The sequence below is a fragment of the Neolamprologus multifasciatus genome, chromosome 4 (assembly GCF_963576455.1).
Source record: "Neolamprologus multifasciatus chromosome 4, fNeoMul1.2, whole genome shotgun sequence".
Taxonomy (NCBI): Eukaryota; Metazoa; Chordata; class Actinopteri; order Cichliformes; family Cichlidae; genus Neolamprologus; species Neolamprologus multifasciatus.
Window position 1 is genome coordinate 23,221,767 of NC_140442.1, and position 15,850 is coordinate 23,237,616.

General features: G+C 40.9%; 2 protein-coding genes across 4 annotated transcripts; one reads left to right on the forward strand and one right to left on the reverse strand.

The window, feature by feature from the left end:
- Positions 1–134: 134 nt before the first annotated feature.
- On the forward strand, positions 135–4,006 carry rbx1 (ring-box 1, E3 ubiquitin protein ligase). Its single transcript, XM_085156104.1, has 5 exons — positions 135–261; positions 1,107–1,185; positions 1,323–1,393; positions 2,664–2,749; positions 2,925–4,006. The coding sequence occupies exons 1-5, from the start codon at positions 187–189 to the stop codon at positions 2,935–2,937; spliced, it is 324 nt and encodes a 107-aa protein (XP_085012230.1). The 5' UTR covers positions 135–186; the 3' UTR covers positions 2,938–4,006.
- st13 (ST13 Hsp70 interacting protein) lies at positions 3,448–14,809 on the reverse strand. 3 transcript variants are annotated; one of them, XM_085156089.1, is made up of 13 exons: positions 14,654–14,809; positions 14,117–14,256; positions 11,537–11,585; positions 11,329–11,443; positions 9,921–9,994; positions 8,678–8,744; positions 8,470–8,554; positions 8,253–8,363; positions 7,334–7,436; positions 7,050–7,166; positions 6,913–6,952; positions 6,559–6,689; positions 3,448–4,257 (listed from the first exon to the last, which is right to left on the reverse strand). In XM_085156089.1, the coding sequence occupies exons 2-13, from the start codon at positions 14,224–14,226 to the stop codon at positions 4,123–4,125; spliced, it is 1,137 nt and encodes a 378-aa protein (XP_085012215.1). In that variant the 5' UTR covers positions 14,227–14,256; positions 14,654–14,809; the 3' UTR covers positions 3,448–4,122. The 3 variants fall into 3 exon arrangements, with proteins under 3 accessions (XP_085012215.1, XP_085012218.1, XP_085012217.1); XM_085156092.1 differs by lacking the exon at positions 14,654–14,809 and adding an exon at positions 14,464–14,591; XM_085156091.1 differs by lacking the exon at positions 14,654–14,809 and adding an exon at positions 14,374–14,580.
- Between the last annotated feature and the right edge of the window lie 1,041 nt (positions 14,810–15,850).

Genomic DNA, 15,850 nt, shown 5'->3' on the forward strand with positions numbered 1-15,850 from the left:
GCTTTGTGTTCATGAAAGTTAACATTGTTAGCTTTTGAAATAAATATAAGAAAATAACTATGATCTGTCTTCATTACGCCGTCAAATATCGATATAATACGCGTTAAAATTTCTCAAATTCGCCGGCGGAAACTGCCGCTCTTCTTCCGCCTGATTTGGCTCATACGGCATACTCTTCCGTTCAAGATGGCAGCAGCAATGGACGTGGATACACCGAGCGGTACTAATAGCGCAAGCAAGAAACGATTTGAAGTAAAGAAGGTATGGCTGTAAAAAGTCTCTCACCGGGGAGTTACTAAGAAGCTGTCTAATGTTAACAATGGACGCTATCATAGCTCAGTACCGCTCACTGCCTTTACTAAGCTAACTCTAGCATGCTAACTTTAGCGCTAAGTCACTGTGGCATAGAATCAGTTAGGACACTGGGCTTGTAGCTGTTAGTAACGAACACCCACGAATTTGCACTTCCCATTAAGGGGCCGAGAATCAACGCCCTCACATATATCTCTGAATTAATAACAAAGGTGTAATGGGCAGAAACACATCAGCTGTTCAAACGGTACCCCGGCGGAATTAGCTTAGCTACACATCACACGTAATTTTTGCTTTGTATTTAAAAATAATGTTTACACGTTAGACATGTTTTCGATGGCGACTGTGTGTCTCGTTCTTATGCTATTCTTTTCTCAATAAGCTAGACTCAAATGATATATTTAGGGCCCCATGCCTTAAATGTGATCTTAAATCTCTGATGATTTGAGGACTTCTATAGAGTTTACAGTAACATCAGGCGTGTTTCTGGGATGGGGAAGTGGATAAGGCCCTCTTAAGACACCCAAGAGATGCTTTTGCTTCTTCTTTTTCAAATCAAAAGACATTTGACACTCATAATGAACCAAAGTTAAAATATATATTTTTAAATAAAACGTATGTTTATGTAATGTTTGTTTTTAAGCTCAAAAAGTGCCCCTCAAGTCACAGCAGTTTGTGCACTGCTGGCCCTGTGGTTCAAATAAGGGGATATAGACATTTTTTAAATGACATAATCTCCAGATTATGAATCTTGGATCATATATTTGTGTGATTTTATTTTTTTCCCCACTCAGTGGAATGCTGTGGCGCTCTGGGCCTGGGACATTGTGGTGGACAACTGTGCTATCTGTAGGAACCACATCATGGATCTCTGTGAGTTCAGTTTTACATTTTGGTCTTTGATCTCTTCTTTGGTGCACACTTGACAGTAAATGAGGTTTGCTTATCATTGTAGGTGATATGGTGCTTTTTATGTTGACACATTTCTCTTTTCCCCCCTCACCCATTAGGCATAGAGTGCCAGGCCAACCAAGCTTCTGCAACCTCTGAAGAGTGCACTGTAGCCTGGGGTGTTTGCAACGTAAGTTTCTATATAACATGTACGGTGTGATCAAAATGGTCTCAGCTCCCCTTTGAGACCATTGCTCTTTGTTCGGATTGCACTGTGGAAGCAAAATCCTGATCTGACCACTTGATTTTCTCTGCTTTCTCTCTCTCTTTGCTGTGTGTGATTGGCTTTTGTTGCCAATCACACACAGCAAAGAAGGTGAAAATGGGTGTCTGAAATTATTTTTTTGGGAACAAAGGAGGAAGTCATAGGAAGTGTGTGTGCCCTGCACTCCACAGTTCAGGTTGTTTCTACTGAACGATCTCCCTGGGACAACTCAGGATATCACAGTAGAACTGAGTCTTCACAGTCTGACCCTGGTGTCTGTAGCACTGACAGTTGTTGATGCTCCCTGTTCAAATTTGGCATTCATACTGAAAATATGCAGATTCACAAAGTCAGATTAGGACTTCTAAGGAGTGATCTTAAAAAGACGATGACAGGCACCTCCTGTAACAATCATCTCTGCTGCCAGGAAGGGCAGATATAGGAAGTTCTATGTATTGGGCAGAGGTGATCTTCCAGATGATATATCATTATTGCCATTATTCATAATTTCAACTGTTGTTACTAAATGATTTCCCAAATATCAGATAAAGTATATTATTTATTTTATTTGTAGATGCTCTTGATCATGATTCATATTAACCAAAAGTGATCAGCATGCTGATCCATAAAGGTGAGAGGAATCATGTTAAACACAAATTAATATTAGTATAACTTCTGAAGCGATGTTCCCAACATTGATCATAATGAACTTTAATAGGAATTTCCTGCACAAGGCTGTTGTGTTTATAAGAGCTTGCTCATACCAGGTTTATATGCAGGAACTATACATGCGATGAACACTATTTAAATGGAAGGTTTTAAAATTTCCTGAATCCTTAAAAATGGTTTTAAATAATCTGGGATAACTTGATCCTCTGGTCATTTTGTTATTTTAAGCGCACACGATCTATTTCTTTGTTTTCCAGTTGTACCTCAAAGTTTGATTGTTGTCGTGTGGAAGTACAATGAATTAGAGTATTAGCAGTATTGCCAGGTCTCTCTTGGAAATTAGATTTTTACCTGGATAAATAAAGGACTAATAATAAATAAAAATACAATTCAGGGGACTGGAGATACATGATACTTAAATATTGTAAACCTGAAGTAAAATATCGATTTTCCACTAGAGAAATTATTTTTGTTAAATAAAATTCTTTTAGGTAGTTTTACCATCCTTATACTGTTTGTTTTCCAGCATGCTTTCCACTTCCACTGTATTTCTCGCTGGCTGAAGACCAGACAGGTGTGTCCTCTGGACAACAGGGAGTGGGAGTTTCAGAAGTGAGTACCATGCATTACATTGTATACAGTTTTACTGTGTGGTCCAATCACAAGGGTTTAAGGGGTTCCTTGGTTAATAGTGCATTTGATCATTTGTTGACCCAGAGAAAATTGTTTATTCTTTAAAACTGAAGAGCTGTACTGACAGAACATCCTCTCTGTCATGTTTTCACAGATATGGACACTAGCTCATTTATCCTTCACCCCTTTGTTGGCTTCTGCAAGCAGCACCCTCACTTTATCCTTGTTCTGACCCGCTTATAAAAGCTAATTGTTTCTGCTCATGTATTTTGTTCTGGTATATTGTAAGTACAGAAATAAACAGGAATCTTGTGAAAAATACAGCTTGTGTGACTTGTGTTGTCGGATTTTTAAAGAGGAAGGGACAAGCAGCACATTTTCAGGGGTTGTGGGCAAAAGACTGAGTTATTGAAGGCGATCCAAAGGACAAATCAGCCGTCTGCTGTGACAGGACAGTGCTCAGTCAGATCTGCTTTGATAAGAGCCCAGCCGGCTGTGTGTTAGAGTGGTAATCCTCTGGCTGAAAGACAGATGTTGTGGATGGATTAAGTAGCTGGTGACCCGCTCTCCCACCAGGCCTGATTTATCAAAATACCTTTAAAGACTCACATTTGGAACCAGCTGTGTTTGTAAACAGATTGAGGCAATGATTATGACATGTGAAAAGATGAGTCGAGTTTTCTGATCATTCTTTCCAGTTTAATTATCACAGGAAAACTGAAGTCAAAATAAAAATGAGTGAACTCTTTTACACATGACATTTAACGGGAAACAGAACTAGAAATGCAGATCAAACCTGATTTGCAGGAACAGAGCTTTTATTTTTGTGAATTATTTTTCCAACAGGGTGAAACATGTTCAATACTTTTTATAATAATACGTCTGATAACAAGAAGGGCCCACAGTGGTGTGAGAGTTCAGCTCCGTCCACAGAAAGAAACCAGTAGCTAAATTATAGAGAGTATTAAACAGCGGTAGAAATGTTTCTAAGCTAGCGTCTTAATGCAGGAGGCTCCCGGTTTGGCTGTTCATGACGCAGGTTAGAAAACGTCAACCTGTGGTTTAAGTGAATTCCCAGCTGAGATGTGCTGGACGGGGTGTATAAGTATCAGACCTGACTCCTAACCACCGGGCTGCTTTGTTGACATGTTGCTAAGTGCTAACAGGCTGATTAAGAACATTAAAAAAAAAAAGAAAAGAAATTGCCAACCTTCCTCTACACCATGCCAGTTAACCCGTCACCTGCTCCCCTGTTTGAACTACACACAGTGAATAATTGTTGAAAAGCTTTGCTCTCCAGATTGTTTCACCACATCCACTCGTTCTTCTCTCCCATTTCGGTCCCGTCCTGTCTATGGCTGTGGAGGAGCTCCAAATTTAGAGCTCAGCTTGGTGACGAGGGCCATGATTTTGGGGTTGTTCTGATACTTGGAGATGTTGGCCGGGTTCTGGGCGACATCCTGGAAGGCGGCCATCACCTCAGGGTCCTGGAGTTGGATATTGGACAAAAATGGGGTCAACTTTGCTCACCCAGGGCATTTCCAAATCAGCTTAACAAAAACTGTTGGACGTTTTATTTACCATAGGTCATATGGTGGTCTTACTGATTCAACAATGCATAACAGCCATGTGTGGCTGAATGATTTATGTCAGGAGTAGGCAACTCCAGGCCTCAATTGCCGGTGTCCTGCAGGTTTTAGATATCACCCTGGGTCAATACACCTAAATCAAATGATTAGTTCATTACCAGGCCTCTGGAGAACTTCAAGACATGTTGAGGAGGTAATTTAGCAATTTGAATCAGCTGTGTTGGATCGAGGACACATCTAAAACCTGCAGGACACCGGCACTTGAGGCCTGGAGTTGCCTACCCCTGATTTATGTACTGTCCAGCTCAAGAACTTGATTTAAATCCAGACACCAGCCTGTCTGGCACCAACAACAATGTTGTATTGAAAGCCATTTAAATCACCATTATGTTGCTCAGTCTGAACTTCAGTTTGTCATCTGGATCATGTCTACATGCCTAAAGGCTGCTGCCATGTGATCGGCTGACTAGACCAGGGGTCTGCAACCTTTAACACCCAAAGAGCCATTTGGACCCGGTTTCCACGCAAACGAAAACACTGGGAGCTGCAAATACTTTTTGACATCTAAAATGAAGATAACACTGTATATATTGTTTTTACCTTTATGCTTTGTGTGAACAACTAAGGTGTGTTGCTTATGAAATCCTTGAAGTGCTACAGAGAAAATTCCATTTTATTTATGTAATTAACACATTTTGAACTCTTAAAGAAATATAACAAAAGGAAAGACACCCAGCTGAACTAAAATGATCCATGTAGCAAAAAGAAAACTGCTGTAAGCCACCCTTATATCGCCTTTGGGCTTTTGGAGCCTTGACCTGACTTTTTAAAAAAGTAATTGGAAAAAAAGCACTATGCTGCTAAAAAAAAGAAAGAAAAATAGATATTTGCAAAATTCTGCCTAAATATGCATTTTACCCGGTTAATGTGTGTGGCGGGGCGTGGTCTGCAGCGCCGCTGCAGGGGAGGCAGACGCACCTGAGCGGCACCCGCAATCACGCCTCGCCGCCTTAACGTCTGTGCTCTCTATGCTGTTGTGTTGGTATGTGTCGGGCTGTGAACTGAAAAGCTACAGCCGGCTGTATGTGTACAGCAACCGTGTGTAAAAAGTGGTCAATAAAGAGATGCTGAAAAGCATGTTCATGGAAACATCGTCAGGTCTGCCGTGGTATGTTTACAATGGGACTTCTGCTCCTGAACCTCTGCGCACAGCCTCTGCAAATTGGGGCTGTACGAAGTCACTTTCATCTTTACGCAGGACTGTAAGCTGTCATCTGTGAGGCGTGAGCGGTGTTTGTTTTAACATAGTTCACGGTGGAGAACAGCTGCTGACATAATGTGGATCCGAAGATCCATAATTGGCCTACCTGGGGTTGAAAGTCTCGATAAATGCACGGCATTTTGGCGGGTACACCGGCTTCCGCGAGTGTGATGCTTATTTTCAGCGATGAAAAAATAATAGAATATAATTTTATTTTTATATTTCAATATCACAATAATCTTCCAATTTAGAACTACAAGTTAAAAAAAGAACTAACATAAATAAATTACACTTCAGCTAAATACTTCTAATTTATTTTCCCAAACCACACGGAGCCGCACTATAAGGACTAAAGAGCCGCAGGTTGCCGACCCCTGGACTAGACATACAGCTGTACCTAACAAAGTGGCTGGTGAGTGTATTGTACCTTCAGCTTTTGGCTGTGACACTAACATTACAATTCTTTCATGGATAAATAAATATTTACAGACTACACTTACTGACCTAACTGCTGACACTGGCAGTTTACTGTACAGAGTAGTTTTTTTTTATTTTTTTTATCAGACTTTCCTCAAGGAGCTTTATATTGCCTGATAAAGATTCTACAATGTTAAAGGTGACATCAATGATTTTTTAAATGTCGAAACGATGAGAAATTTTCCTAAACCAAGTAGAAATAGAGTTTCTAGGTATCTGCCTTTATTGAGGTGCTGGCTACACTGTGCAGACAGCTTTGTCAGTGAGTAAACATTAGAACAACAACTAAATTCATCTCCATGCTGCCCTAAAGGCTAAAATAATCATTTGTTACTGTGTGGGCATCAAAATTGTTCTATTAGCCGTCCTGTCTACAAGACTCTCCTCAGCACCGTATTACGTGTTAAAATGACCAACCCTAACCATGGGACAGCTGTGATGTGGAGGACAGAGTTAGTCACCTTCATGGCATTAAGCAGCTCAGGATCCTTCAGGAGTTCACCTAGACCAGCCATGCCAGGACCAGCTCCGGCTCCGCCTGGGAATCCGCCTGGGAATCCGCCTGGGAATCCGCCTGGGAATCCACCCGGACCTGCCAAGCAATGATTACACTTATACTTGCACTAATGTGTCTAATAAATGGATGCATAACAGAACCCTGACATGAACACGCAGCTTCACACATTGTTCTGACCCTGGACGTTGCAGACACGGGATGATCAATAAAACAATCAGTGTTTACAGGAGTATAAATTATGAGACTCCATCATCATCAAGGCATCTGGCAGTAAAATGAGTTGCTTTTGCTCTCCTACCTGGGAAGAATCCTCCTCCAGCCTGTCGTGCTTCCTCTTCCTGTTGCAAAACAATGAATGAGACATTCATCAGTGTCATACAGTTTTTGGATTTTTTCACTCCTGGAAAATCTGTGATATTCCTCCCGGCAACTCACCCTCTGAGCCCGTGCGTGCTCCTCTCTGGCTTTCTTTATCCGGTCTTGCTTCTCTTTGATCTCCTTCTCTTCTCTCTTGCGCTCATATTTGCGTCTGTGCTCTATGATTTTGTTGGCCTGAAAATTACAAAGAGTTCATCTGCATTAAGATCATGTAAACAGATCAGAACTTTGCTGTTTAACTGCCACCTTCTACATATTGAACTACCTGCATTACTGTTCCCACCACAAAATGAAACTGTGGCAAAGCGTTTTTTTAATCTTTCTCTTCACGTCACTGTTACCTTTGGCTGGACCTCCTTCAGCATTGCACTGGCATCCTCATCATAGTCCAGTTTACAGGCTGTGGCCAGGTCCCTGGCTGCCTCCTCCCAGTGTCCCAGCAGCCTGCAGCAGGACAAACATCAATTTACTGACAATATTTGGTTTCCATTTCCAGTTACCTTCTTCAGAACTTTAATAACTCACATATTTAATCACTTTAGGACTTATATGGCTGCTTGAGTTAAAGGTATTTCTAAAAGCTCCTAAAAAGCCTTCAGTTGATCCAAAATGCTGCTGAAGCAGAGCTGACAGAGATCTGCTTAACATCACCTCCCTTAATCTGACTCACTGAAGTGTTTTTGTCTGTTGTTGGTGCTATTTGGAGCATTTTTAAGGCCCCATTCACACAGGCCAAGAGGGAAAAATGCACATTCCTCCGTCTGTTTGGTGATTGGTGGTTGCTGAGGGCTGCTGGCTGTTGCTAGGTGAAAGAGGGTGCTGTACCAAAAAACCTTGTCACATGTAGTTTGCATGGAAGACATCAACTTGTCTGCAAACTTCAAAATTTTACTCTCCGACTGGTTGTGAAAGCTGAAAAAGTGTGACATGAACCAGAAATGGAGAATATTGGCCTTCAAAATAAAAGCATGTCTTATCACTGCAAACATCATGAGCACTGACCAGTCTCGAAGCACGGAGACTAAAAATGGAAAATGCGTACACATTTAGACTATGATGTCTAGTATATATATCCCAGGACTAAAGTAAAGGGCTTGGGTAGTTTATTCATTTAAAAGAGAAATGTTAACCAAACCCCATCACATGATTAAATATTACCAAGCCCATTTAGGGGAGTAAATCAGGCCTGAATGATGCTTTTGTGGAAGTTTGGAATGAGAGTTTGGCTATGTTGCCTGTGCAGAAGAAGCTCTCTCGTACCTGTGAGCTTTCCCCCTCCACTTATAAGGCTGTGCAGAGTCTGGATTGATGCTGATGGCTTTGTCACAGTCTCTTATGGCTGCGTTGGGTTTCTGCATCTGGATGTAGACACTAAAACGAAGAGAATAACCAGTTACACTCAAAGGCATTCAGATCAGACGGTATCTGAGGGAAGAAGAGGCGGTGGTTTCAATTGAAGGACACAGTGGACTCTCACCTTGCTCTCTTGGCATAGAGGATGGCAAGGCAGGGGTTAAGCTTGATGGCTTCAGTGAAAAGATCCAGAGCTTTCTGCAGATCACCTAAAATATATTTAAAATGAGACATTACAGATCATAGAGTCATTTTAATTTCTTCTTCCATGTACAAGGAGAAGCATTCAGGAATTGCATTCACTGTTCATTGTAAACAGACCATCAACCCACCTTCTCCTAGAGCGTTAATGGCCTCCATCTTCTTCTCATTGGCCTGGTCCATCATTTCCTCTGTGACCTGTGGGAGAGTATGGATATCTATTAGGGGTGCAACGATACACAAAATTCACGGTTCGGTTCAGTTCGATACTTTGGTGTCACGGTTCGATATTTTTTCGATACAAAAAAAATGTTGATGCCTTTTTAATTTCTCATTTATTAAAATTATAAATATATATTTTAACTCAAAAGTACAGTTTTTAAATTTAATGTTGCTGAAACAACAAAGTAATAAAAAACATACATCTCTCTGATCGAGAAATCACTCATCTTTGGAAAAGAGAGTTTATTACAGAGAAATGGCTCTTACCAAAATAAAAGCTATACTATACGCTTCTTCTGGGCTATATTCTCAGCAGCATATTAAACATATCAGGTCCCCATAAGGAGAATCATGTGCTAACGGCTGTCTAAATGACTCGGTAAAGTTTGTATGCGTGCTTGTTGTTTTTGTCTGCTTCCACTTGTCTTTGCACTAGGATGCTGCCGGAGTAAATGTGCAGTCATATTCGTTGTGTTCCCACTAGTGCTGTCAGCGTAAATCTCGTTGAAATGACGTTAACGCCACAACACGGCACATCTCCATTAACGAGCTACTGCGGATTGCCCCGTGCGTGGGGCTGGACGGCCAACACGTTAACGAGCTAACTGCGCTAACACACTAGTTCCCACCAATGTAATTGAGCATTGCGTGGCACATCCAACATACTGTTTTACTTTAGTCCATGACGCGCTTACCTTCAGGGTCATACGTCACATGGAAACCAAAATAGTTCCAAACGCCAGATCTGAATGAGGGTGGGGGAGGTTCAATTTGCCATGTTGCAACGAGCTTAACTTCTGTCTCGCTAGCTTGCCCTGCGCTCAGTGAATCTGCGTTCGACTACTCTGCCTAGGCTGCACTGTCGAGCGCAGATCCACTGAGCGCTCAACACAGACAGCATCGTCAGAAGAAAAGTTGATAAAATAAATTAAAAATTTTGTATTGTTCGATACATATGCGTACCGAACCGAAAGCACTGTATCGAATGGTTCAATATCGATACGAGTATTGTTGCACCCCTAATATCTATGCCTCAAGTCTCTCTAAAATTTAAAATATAGTAATTTATCTGTCTCTGAATCTTAGTCAGGGGCTCAGCTTCCAACTAAGATAGGGTTTAAATTTTGATTTAATGTATGTGCATAATTTTACCTCAATGTCTTCAAGCTCGCCCATATCCTGCGGGTCATCAATGTCTGGCTCGATCACTCCCTCTCTGTCGATTTCTGAGAAACCAAACACAAAAACATAACATAAATAATTAAGATGGGAACGGTTTGTTCTATAACTTGGAGGGTAGACAATTACTCGCATCAGCATCCCTGCAGGACTGAACCATTATTGTTGGCGGGGAACGTTTACTCAGCTCCACACTAACTGAAATAAGCTCAATGAAATTATTGGTGTAGCTTAAAAACAGGTTAACAGCTAGAAAAACTGCACCACATCTCAGCTACCAACAAGGGATGTAATGTAAAAACATTCTGTGTTGGGATGTTACACCAATTTTTATGTGACCACATCAGAATTGTTATATATCAGTGAGCTATTTTTCTGCACATGCGTCGAGCCACATCTCCACTGTGCTCCATCTGTCGATAGCATTAGCTTTTTCAGCCTGAATGGAAAAAATTCTATCCTGATCTGAAATGGCTCAAGTTGAAGCCAACTGGACTTATTTTGGGTTTCACGTCTCATCCAGTAAGCCCCTTCAGCTCTAAAAGCTCACGGGATTGTCAGCGTGGAAACATGAATGGTGGTTAAATCAAAACTGGATGTAGACTGCCTCCTGTTCTCTGTCCAAAATGTGAACATTAGAATCCTCAGGAGAGCATCCTTTGTCCTTTAAAGGCAAGCATACAGCCCAGTCTCATCCTGTAGAAGAGGCGTTGTGCCATGTGTCTGTGGAATGGTCGCTCTCATGTCTATAACCAAGCACTCCTCTCCTCTCTGCATTGAGTTGTTTAGCTAGGGTTTTTGTCTGAGTGTGTGGCTGGGTCTGAAGCGCCGTGGATGACAGCGTTATTCTCCCAGTCACTGTGCTCCTCACTGGTTGATGCTTCAGGTTCTTTTCGGTGCATTTTTGGTGACTTGATAAAGGCCCAGTTTGGATATCTTTTAATATGTTTATGTCTGTGTGTGTGTGTTTTCCCCGGCATCCTCCTTGGTGAACTTAATGTTTGTATCCTGATGGTAACTGTTCAAGTAATTTCTCTTTAGTATTCTTACTTGATTCTTGTGTTAACTCCCTCATTGTTATAGTTTTGAAATATTTAGAACAAGGAATTTAGATGATTGCGGGTAAACTCTGAGTCTGTTTCAGTACTAAATAATGATGTTAAAATGCTTTAATGGGATGTAAATAGAAGTGTTTTCTGTTTATTTATAATTAATTAAAACATTCATTGATAAATAAAGGACTAGCAGTTAAAGTGTACTCTATTAAAAAAAATCTTCCGTAAATTGTGTACATTATTTCATTTAATCTATTAAATTTACAGCATGTAAATCAAAACTCCAGGCTGTCATGAAACAAAATGTTGAGTGGGGCATACAGTACCTATTTCACTCTCCTCGCTCTCAGATGGCACAGCAGGCGCAGGCGCAGGCTCAGGCTCAGGCTCAGGCTCAGGAGGCGAAGCTGCGGTGGGTGGAGGGCCACAGGGACAGCCACCCTACAAGTCAGAAAGCACGCTTTGTTACGATGAGGTGTAATTTCTGACATTAGCATGAAGTAAAAGGCAATTAAATAATATTTTAGGCATCACCTGGCATGAGTCACTTGTCTTGGGTGGTGGAGGGATTGTTGCACCCATGCTGCAAAACAGAACAATAAAATAAACACAAAACACTAAATTTTAAGACATTGTTTTGGAGGAAAAGCCTAAACAGATATTGTAACAGGGTTACTTTACCTGAACATATTGCTTAGTTAATTTCTCAACATTTTAGTGTAATCAAATCATATACACCATCAGATTTAAAGTTACGTCCCTCTCTTTGGTACCACTTCACTGAACCACAACATGTAAAACTGCAAAAAGTGAGCTTAAATTGAGTAAAACAAGCAGCGCACAAAGTAAGGCCACTTTAATGATCCCTGCGTGGCTGGTTTCTGATGAGGATTTTGAGATCACATCCTGTGTTGCGAGACCCAATCTTTGTGGCGTGTTGGCCGGTTCTGCACCTCTTGAGTTTTGTAACTTGGTTCGTTGCCCCGCAGAAGTCGCAGGTTGTTTGAAGACACAAGTGTACTGACGCACAGAGGGAGATATTGCAAATGTTTGAAAACATAAGTGTGTAGAAAGAATCCCCCCCTAAAGAAAAAGACACTCAACAAAGTCTTGGTTTCCAGTTTTGACTTCTTCTCTTTCTTATCGGTGCTTGTGATGCGATATTGTCGGAGCCCTGACAACTATCATTTAGGAAAATACTGCAGCGACTTCTCATGGCTTAACAGCCAGTATAACAGCCAGATGACGGTGCGGAGTGAGCAAAGCGACCACAGTGGACGATATATTGGCACCTTAAAACATTCATTCCGTGAACTTTGATTTGAGATTTTGTCCCACATGCCTCTATGATAATAATTGTGAGGACAGATGCTGAGGAGGTGTACTCACTAGCCTCTTACCCTACCTAACCCTATTTAACCTGTCCCAAACCTTTAAAGACCGTTCTTTTATCCCCACAGGAAGTTGTGTCAGACCCCCCAACAATCATAGTGGGCTCCTGGTGAGCCCAAGAGCGTAGTAAAACAAAACCTGTATTCAAATCCATCAGAAAACTAATGATTTGTAGTTAGGTGATTAAACAGTCAAGTTAGAGCTCAGCAGCACACACATATCAGATCTGTCCTTTGGTGGGTGTCTGAATACTAGTAGTCTAGTTTTTAATGTTTTGGCTAATTGGTTTTTAATTCAGTTTTTCCAAGCAGTTTATTTCTAAAAATTCTCAGCTGCACAGACAAAAGTCTGCTACTTTAGTTAAAGTTACAGCGCTGAAAATCTCACCACCAGATGTCAGTCTTTTGCAGACTGCAGTCAACTGATTTCAGCTTGTTTTTAACACCCCCCCCCCCCCCCCCCATCATTCAAGTGCATAATCCCATTGAACTTCTGCAGGACAAACAACTGACTGCAGTTCATCTGTATTGAGTACAGGCTGTCAATCGGCTGTTTACCTCAGTTGTCGATGTGTTTCTAGGTCTATTTACACTGGAGGCAGCTGTAAAACTGTGAAAGCTTTGAAAGAGTCTGAAACGAATCAGTGGGTCAGTGAGGCTCGCTTTCTTCAGATAACAGTGTCACTGAGGTTTGTTTATCACATGGAACAGCAATTTTTAGGACACAAGAGCCTAAAATTACCTGGCATAATGTTAGCTTATAACCAACCTTTGTTGTTTAGCCTGTTCATTGTCTGCTCAGGAGGGTTGCGTGTCTAATCGGCTGACAATACCCAACTGTGACAATATCAAGAATAAATAAGCATGTTTATGCACATTTCTGTGTGTTAGACCTCTCTGAGTTCAATTTAGGAGATGAGGCTTGAGGTGAGGAGCAAGAGGATGATGTTTTATTAAGATGCCATCGTGCGTTTTTCACTTCTTTGGTGAAGGGGACCGATAAAACCTAGGTGTAACTTTTCATATCTTGAGTGCGAAGGCGCAGACAAATTAAATCTCACCTCCACCGCATGCGAATGCTTACGATTTCTCTGCGGCCTCTGATGTATGCTGCTGGTCTCTACCCACATACAGTGATGTACATCTCAGTCACTGTATTCAAGTTTGCAGGGTAACATGGCGGCTTCCATAAAGTGACACCTGCACCTCTGTATTTTTTTTTAAGAGAACTAATTAGTTTATAAGAACATCAATTTGTTGGACAATATAATTACACACTAATCGATGCATATTCATAAGCACAATATCTTTTTCTATTAAACAAACTCAAAAAAAATAAGTGACTGCACCTTAAAAACATATACAAATAATAGTACCACAGTCTGAGCTGTTCAGATGAAAAAACAAAACAGTTTTCTGCATTGCAGAGTTGAGGTATTAACAACAACGGAAGCAAAATAACCTCTGGGGTTTTACTTTAACAATTCGTTGTGTTGTGAGGCTTTGCTTTGTGCACCCTACGGTGGGGGGCCGTGTTCTTTACCGTTAGGTGGGCGGAACAGGGCATGTGGTCAACCCTACAATCTGTTTGAGATCTCACCTAAGCACTTGTTTTGGCATTATGAAAAAAAAAATCATCTGTGATTCCTTAAACCAGGAAGACCAGCATTAGACAATGGCTTCCCACTGTTTTTAGCAACAGGTAAGTTCCTAGTGTACTGACTTTAGCAGCCACGTCCGGAAGAAGCCCATCTCTGGAAGGTGCAGGATCCCGGGATTAGCCTCGCACAACTGCACGAAGCCTTTCAGCTCGGCCACTTTCCGTGGGTCCATGCTACAGTTTCACGTCCACCAGACGGAGCTCTACGTGCAGGGGGAAACCAGAGAAGAAAAACAATCAACAGCTTAGCAAAGTCCGGAGTTGTGTTTAGCTGCACGTAAACAAATGACAGCATCCGTAAGCTAGGTATGCTAACGCACAAGGATTGAATGAGCGTGCGCAGTAACCAGCTCCACAGTTCAATATAAAACCAGCAACAAGCGCTACTGAAGCTTTACAAATGAACCAACCACGCAACGACTACGGGTAGTGACTGTTTCAGGGGTCGTAGGTCAGAAGTTTCTAGAAATGTGAATTCATCTGTGACGCGGCGACCGTTTGACGCATAATAACGTCGTTAGCTTGCTGCACCGCGGGCCGTGATTAATCAAAATAGTTCGTAGATGCAAACATTATTTTCAGGAATAAAAGCAAACTTACCCGGCCGAAGATATGCCTAACTGACAGTTAAGGAAAAAACACACAGAGGAAGCCTGCAGTCGATGTTAGTACTATAATACACCTTCACCGACAGTGGCGTCGCTCCTGGGTTTTCATTCAGGCGTGTTATCGGACAGACCAAGGGGGTAAGGGTGGTGTGTGCCCTGAGCTCGGCCTGACAGGAACGGTTCTGCTTCACAGCGCGTGCGAATCAACTCAGCTCCCCCAAACTTTGTAAACCCTAGAAGTACGAGATTATTTCATTAGAGAGGTTAATGAACCCAAGTAGTAAAAACGTTAACATTTTTTCTTCTTATATAAATATCTGTAAATAGAAATATTAAAAATAATATTTAATACAAATATATATAAATATTTAATATTCTTTCTACTGACATAGTGAACATCATTTCCTGTAGTTGTACTGGATCATTTTAATATAACAGTGCATTTAAAAAATTTTTTACTAGTCATGGCTGTATCAGCATCGTGACAATAATAATAAATAAATGAATAAGCAAAGTTTATTTATTAAACACTTTAACAGGCAAACAGCCACAAAGCGCTGTATACAAGAAGAGGAACATAAATACGAAAATTAAGTGCAATAATAGGCAATAAAATAGGCAATAACAACATACAAACCCATCCCACCTTGAACCTTGTCTCGTTATTCCCTGAAATGTCACGCTCAGGGTTAAAATGCACAGGCAGCATGTTACCTCATCATTGGATTGGACCAGTTTTCCCGGAGTCTAGCCTCCCAGGCAGTAACGCGCCTGACGGTTTAGGCACTTTCATTTTCTAATCATAGAACGCTGAATTTCATAGTGTAAATCGCTAATAAATATACACGTATTTGTTGTTTCTACCATGTAGTAGAAATGCTAGAAAGAAGCTCCTGTAATATTCTGCATTTTTTTCTTGTTGTAAGTTAACATCATACTAAATAATAGAGTGACAGTGTTGTGCTGGTTTCTAGTTTAGTAGTTTATTTTTTTTTATGAGAGAGCAATGTTTGTGACTTGTTTTTACAAGCTGATGGTGTATTTTATGGCGGACATACAGTGCCTCAATGAATCAAATAAATACATCATTCAGTAAATAATAAAATGTGATAATTAATTAAAATATGAAATAATACATTAAATAAATCTATACATAATTAATTGAAATATCAATAATGTCATTTAAAAC

Coding starts and splice junctions, on each gene's coding strand:
- st13 (XM_085156089.1), bottom strand. CDS start 14,226: ATGGACCCACGGAAAGTGGCCGAGCTGAAAGGCTTCGTGCAGTTGTGC. Junction 6,953..7,049: donor AGCACGCACGGGCTCAGAGG/GTGAGTTGCCGG, acceptor GTTTTGCAACAG/GAAGAGGAAGCACGACAGGC. Junction 4,258..6,558: donor AGCTGCTTAATGCCATGAAG/GTGACTAACTCT, acceptor ATCCAACTCCAG/GACCCTGAGGTGATGGCCGC.
- rbx1 (XM_085156104.1), top strand. CDS start 187: ATGGCAGCAGCAATGGACGTGGATACACCGAGCGGTACTAATAGCGCA. Junction 1,186..1,322: donor GAACCACATCATGGATCTCT/GTGAGTTCAGTT, acceptor CTCACCCATTAG/GCATAGAGTGCCAGGCCAAC. Junction 1,394..2,663: donor TAGCCTGGGGTGTTTGCAAC/GTAAGTTTCTAT, acceptor TTTGTTTTCCAG/CATGCTTTCCACTTCCACTG.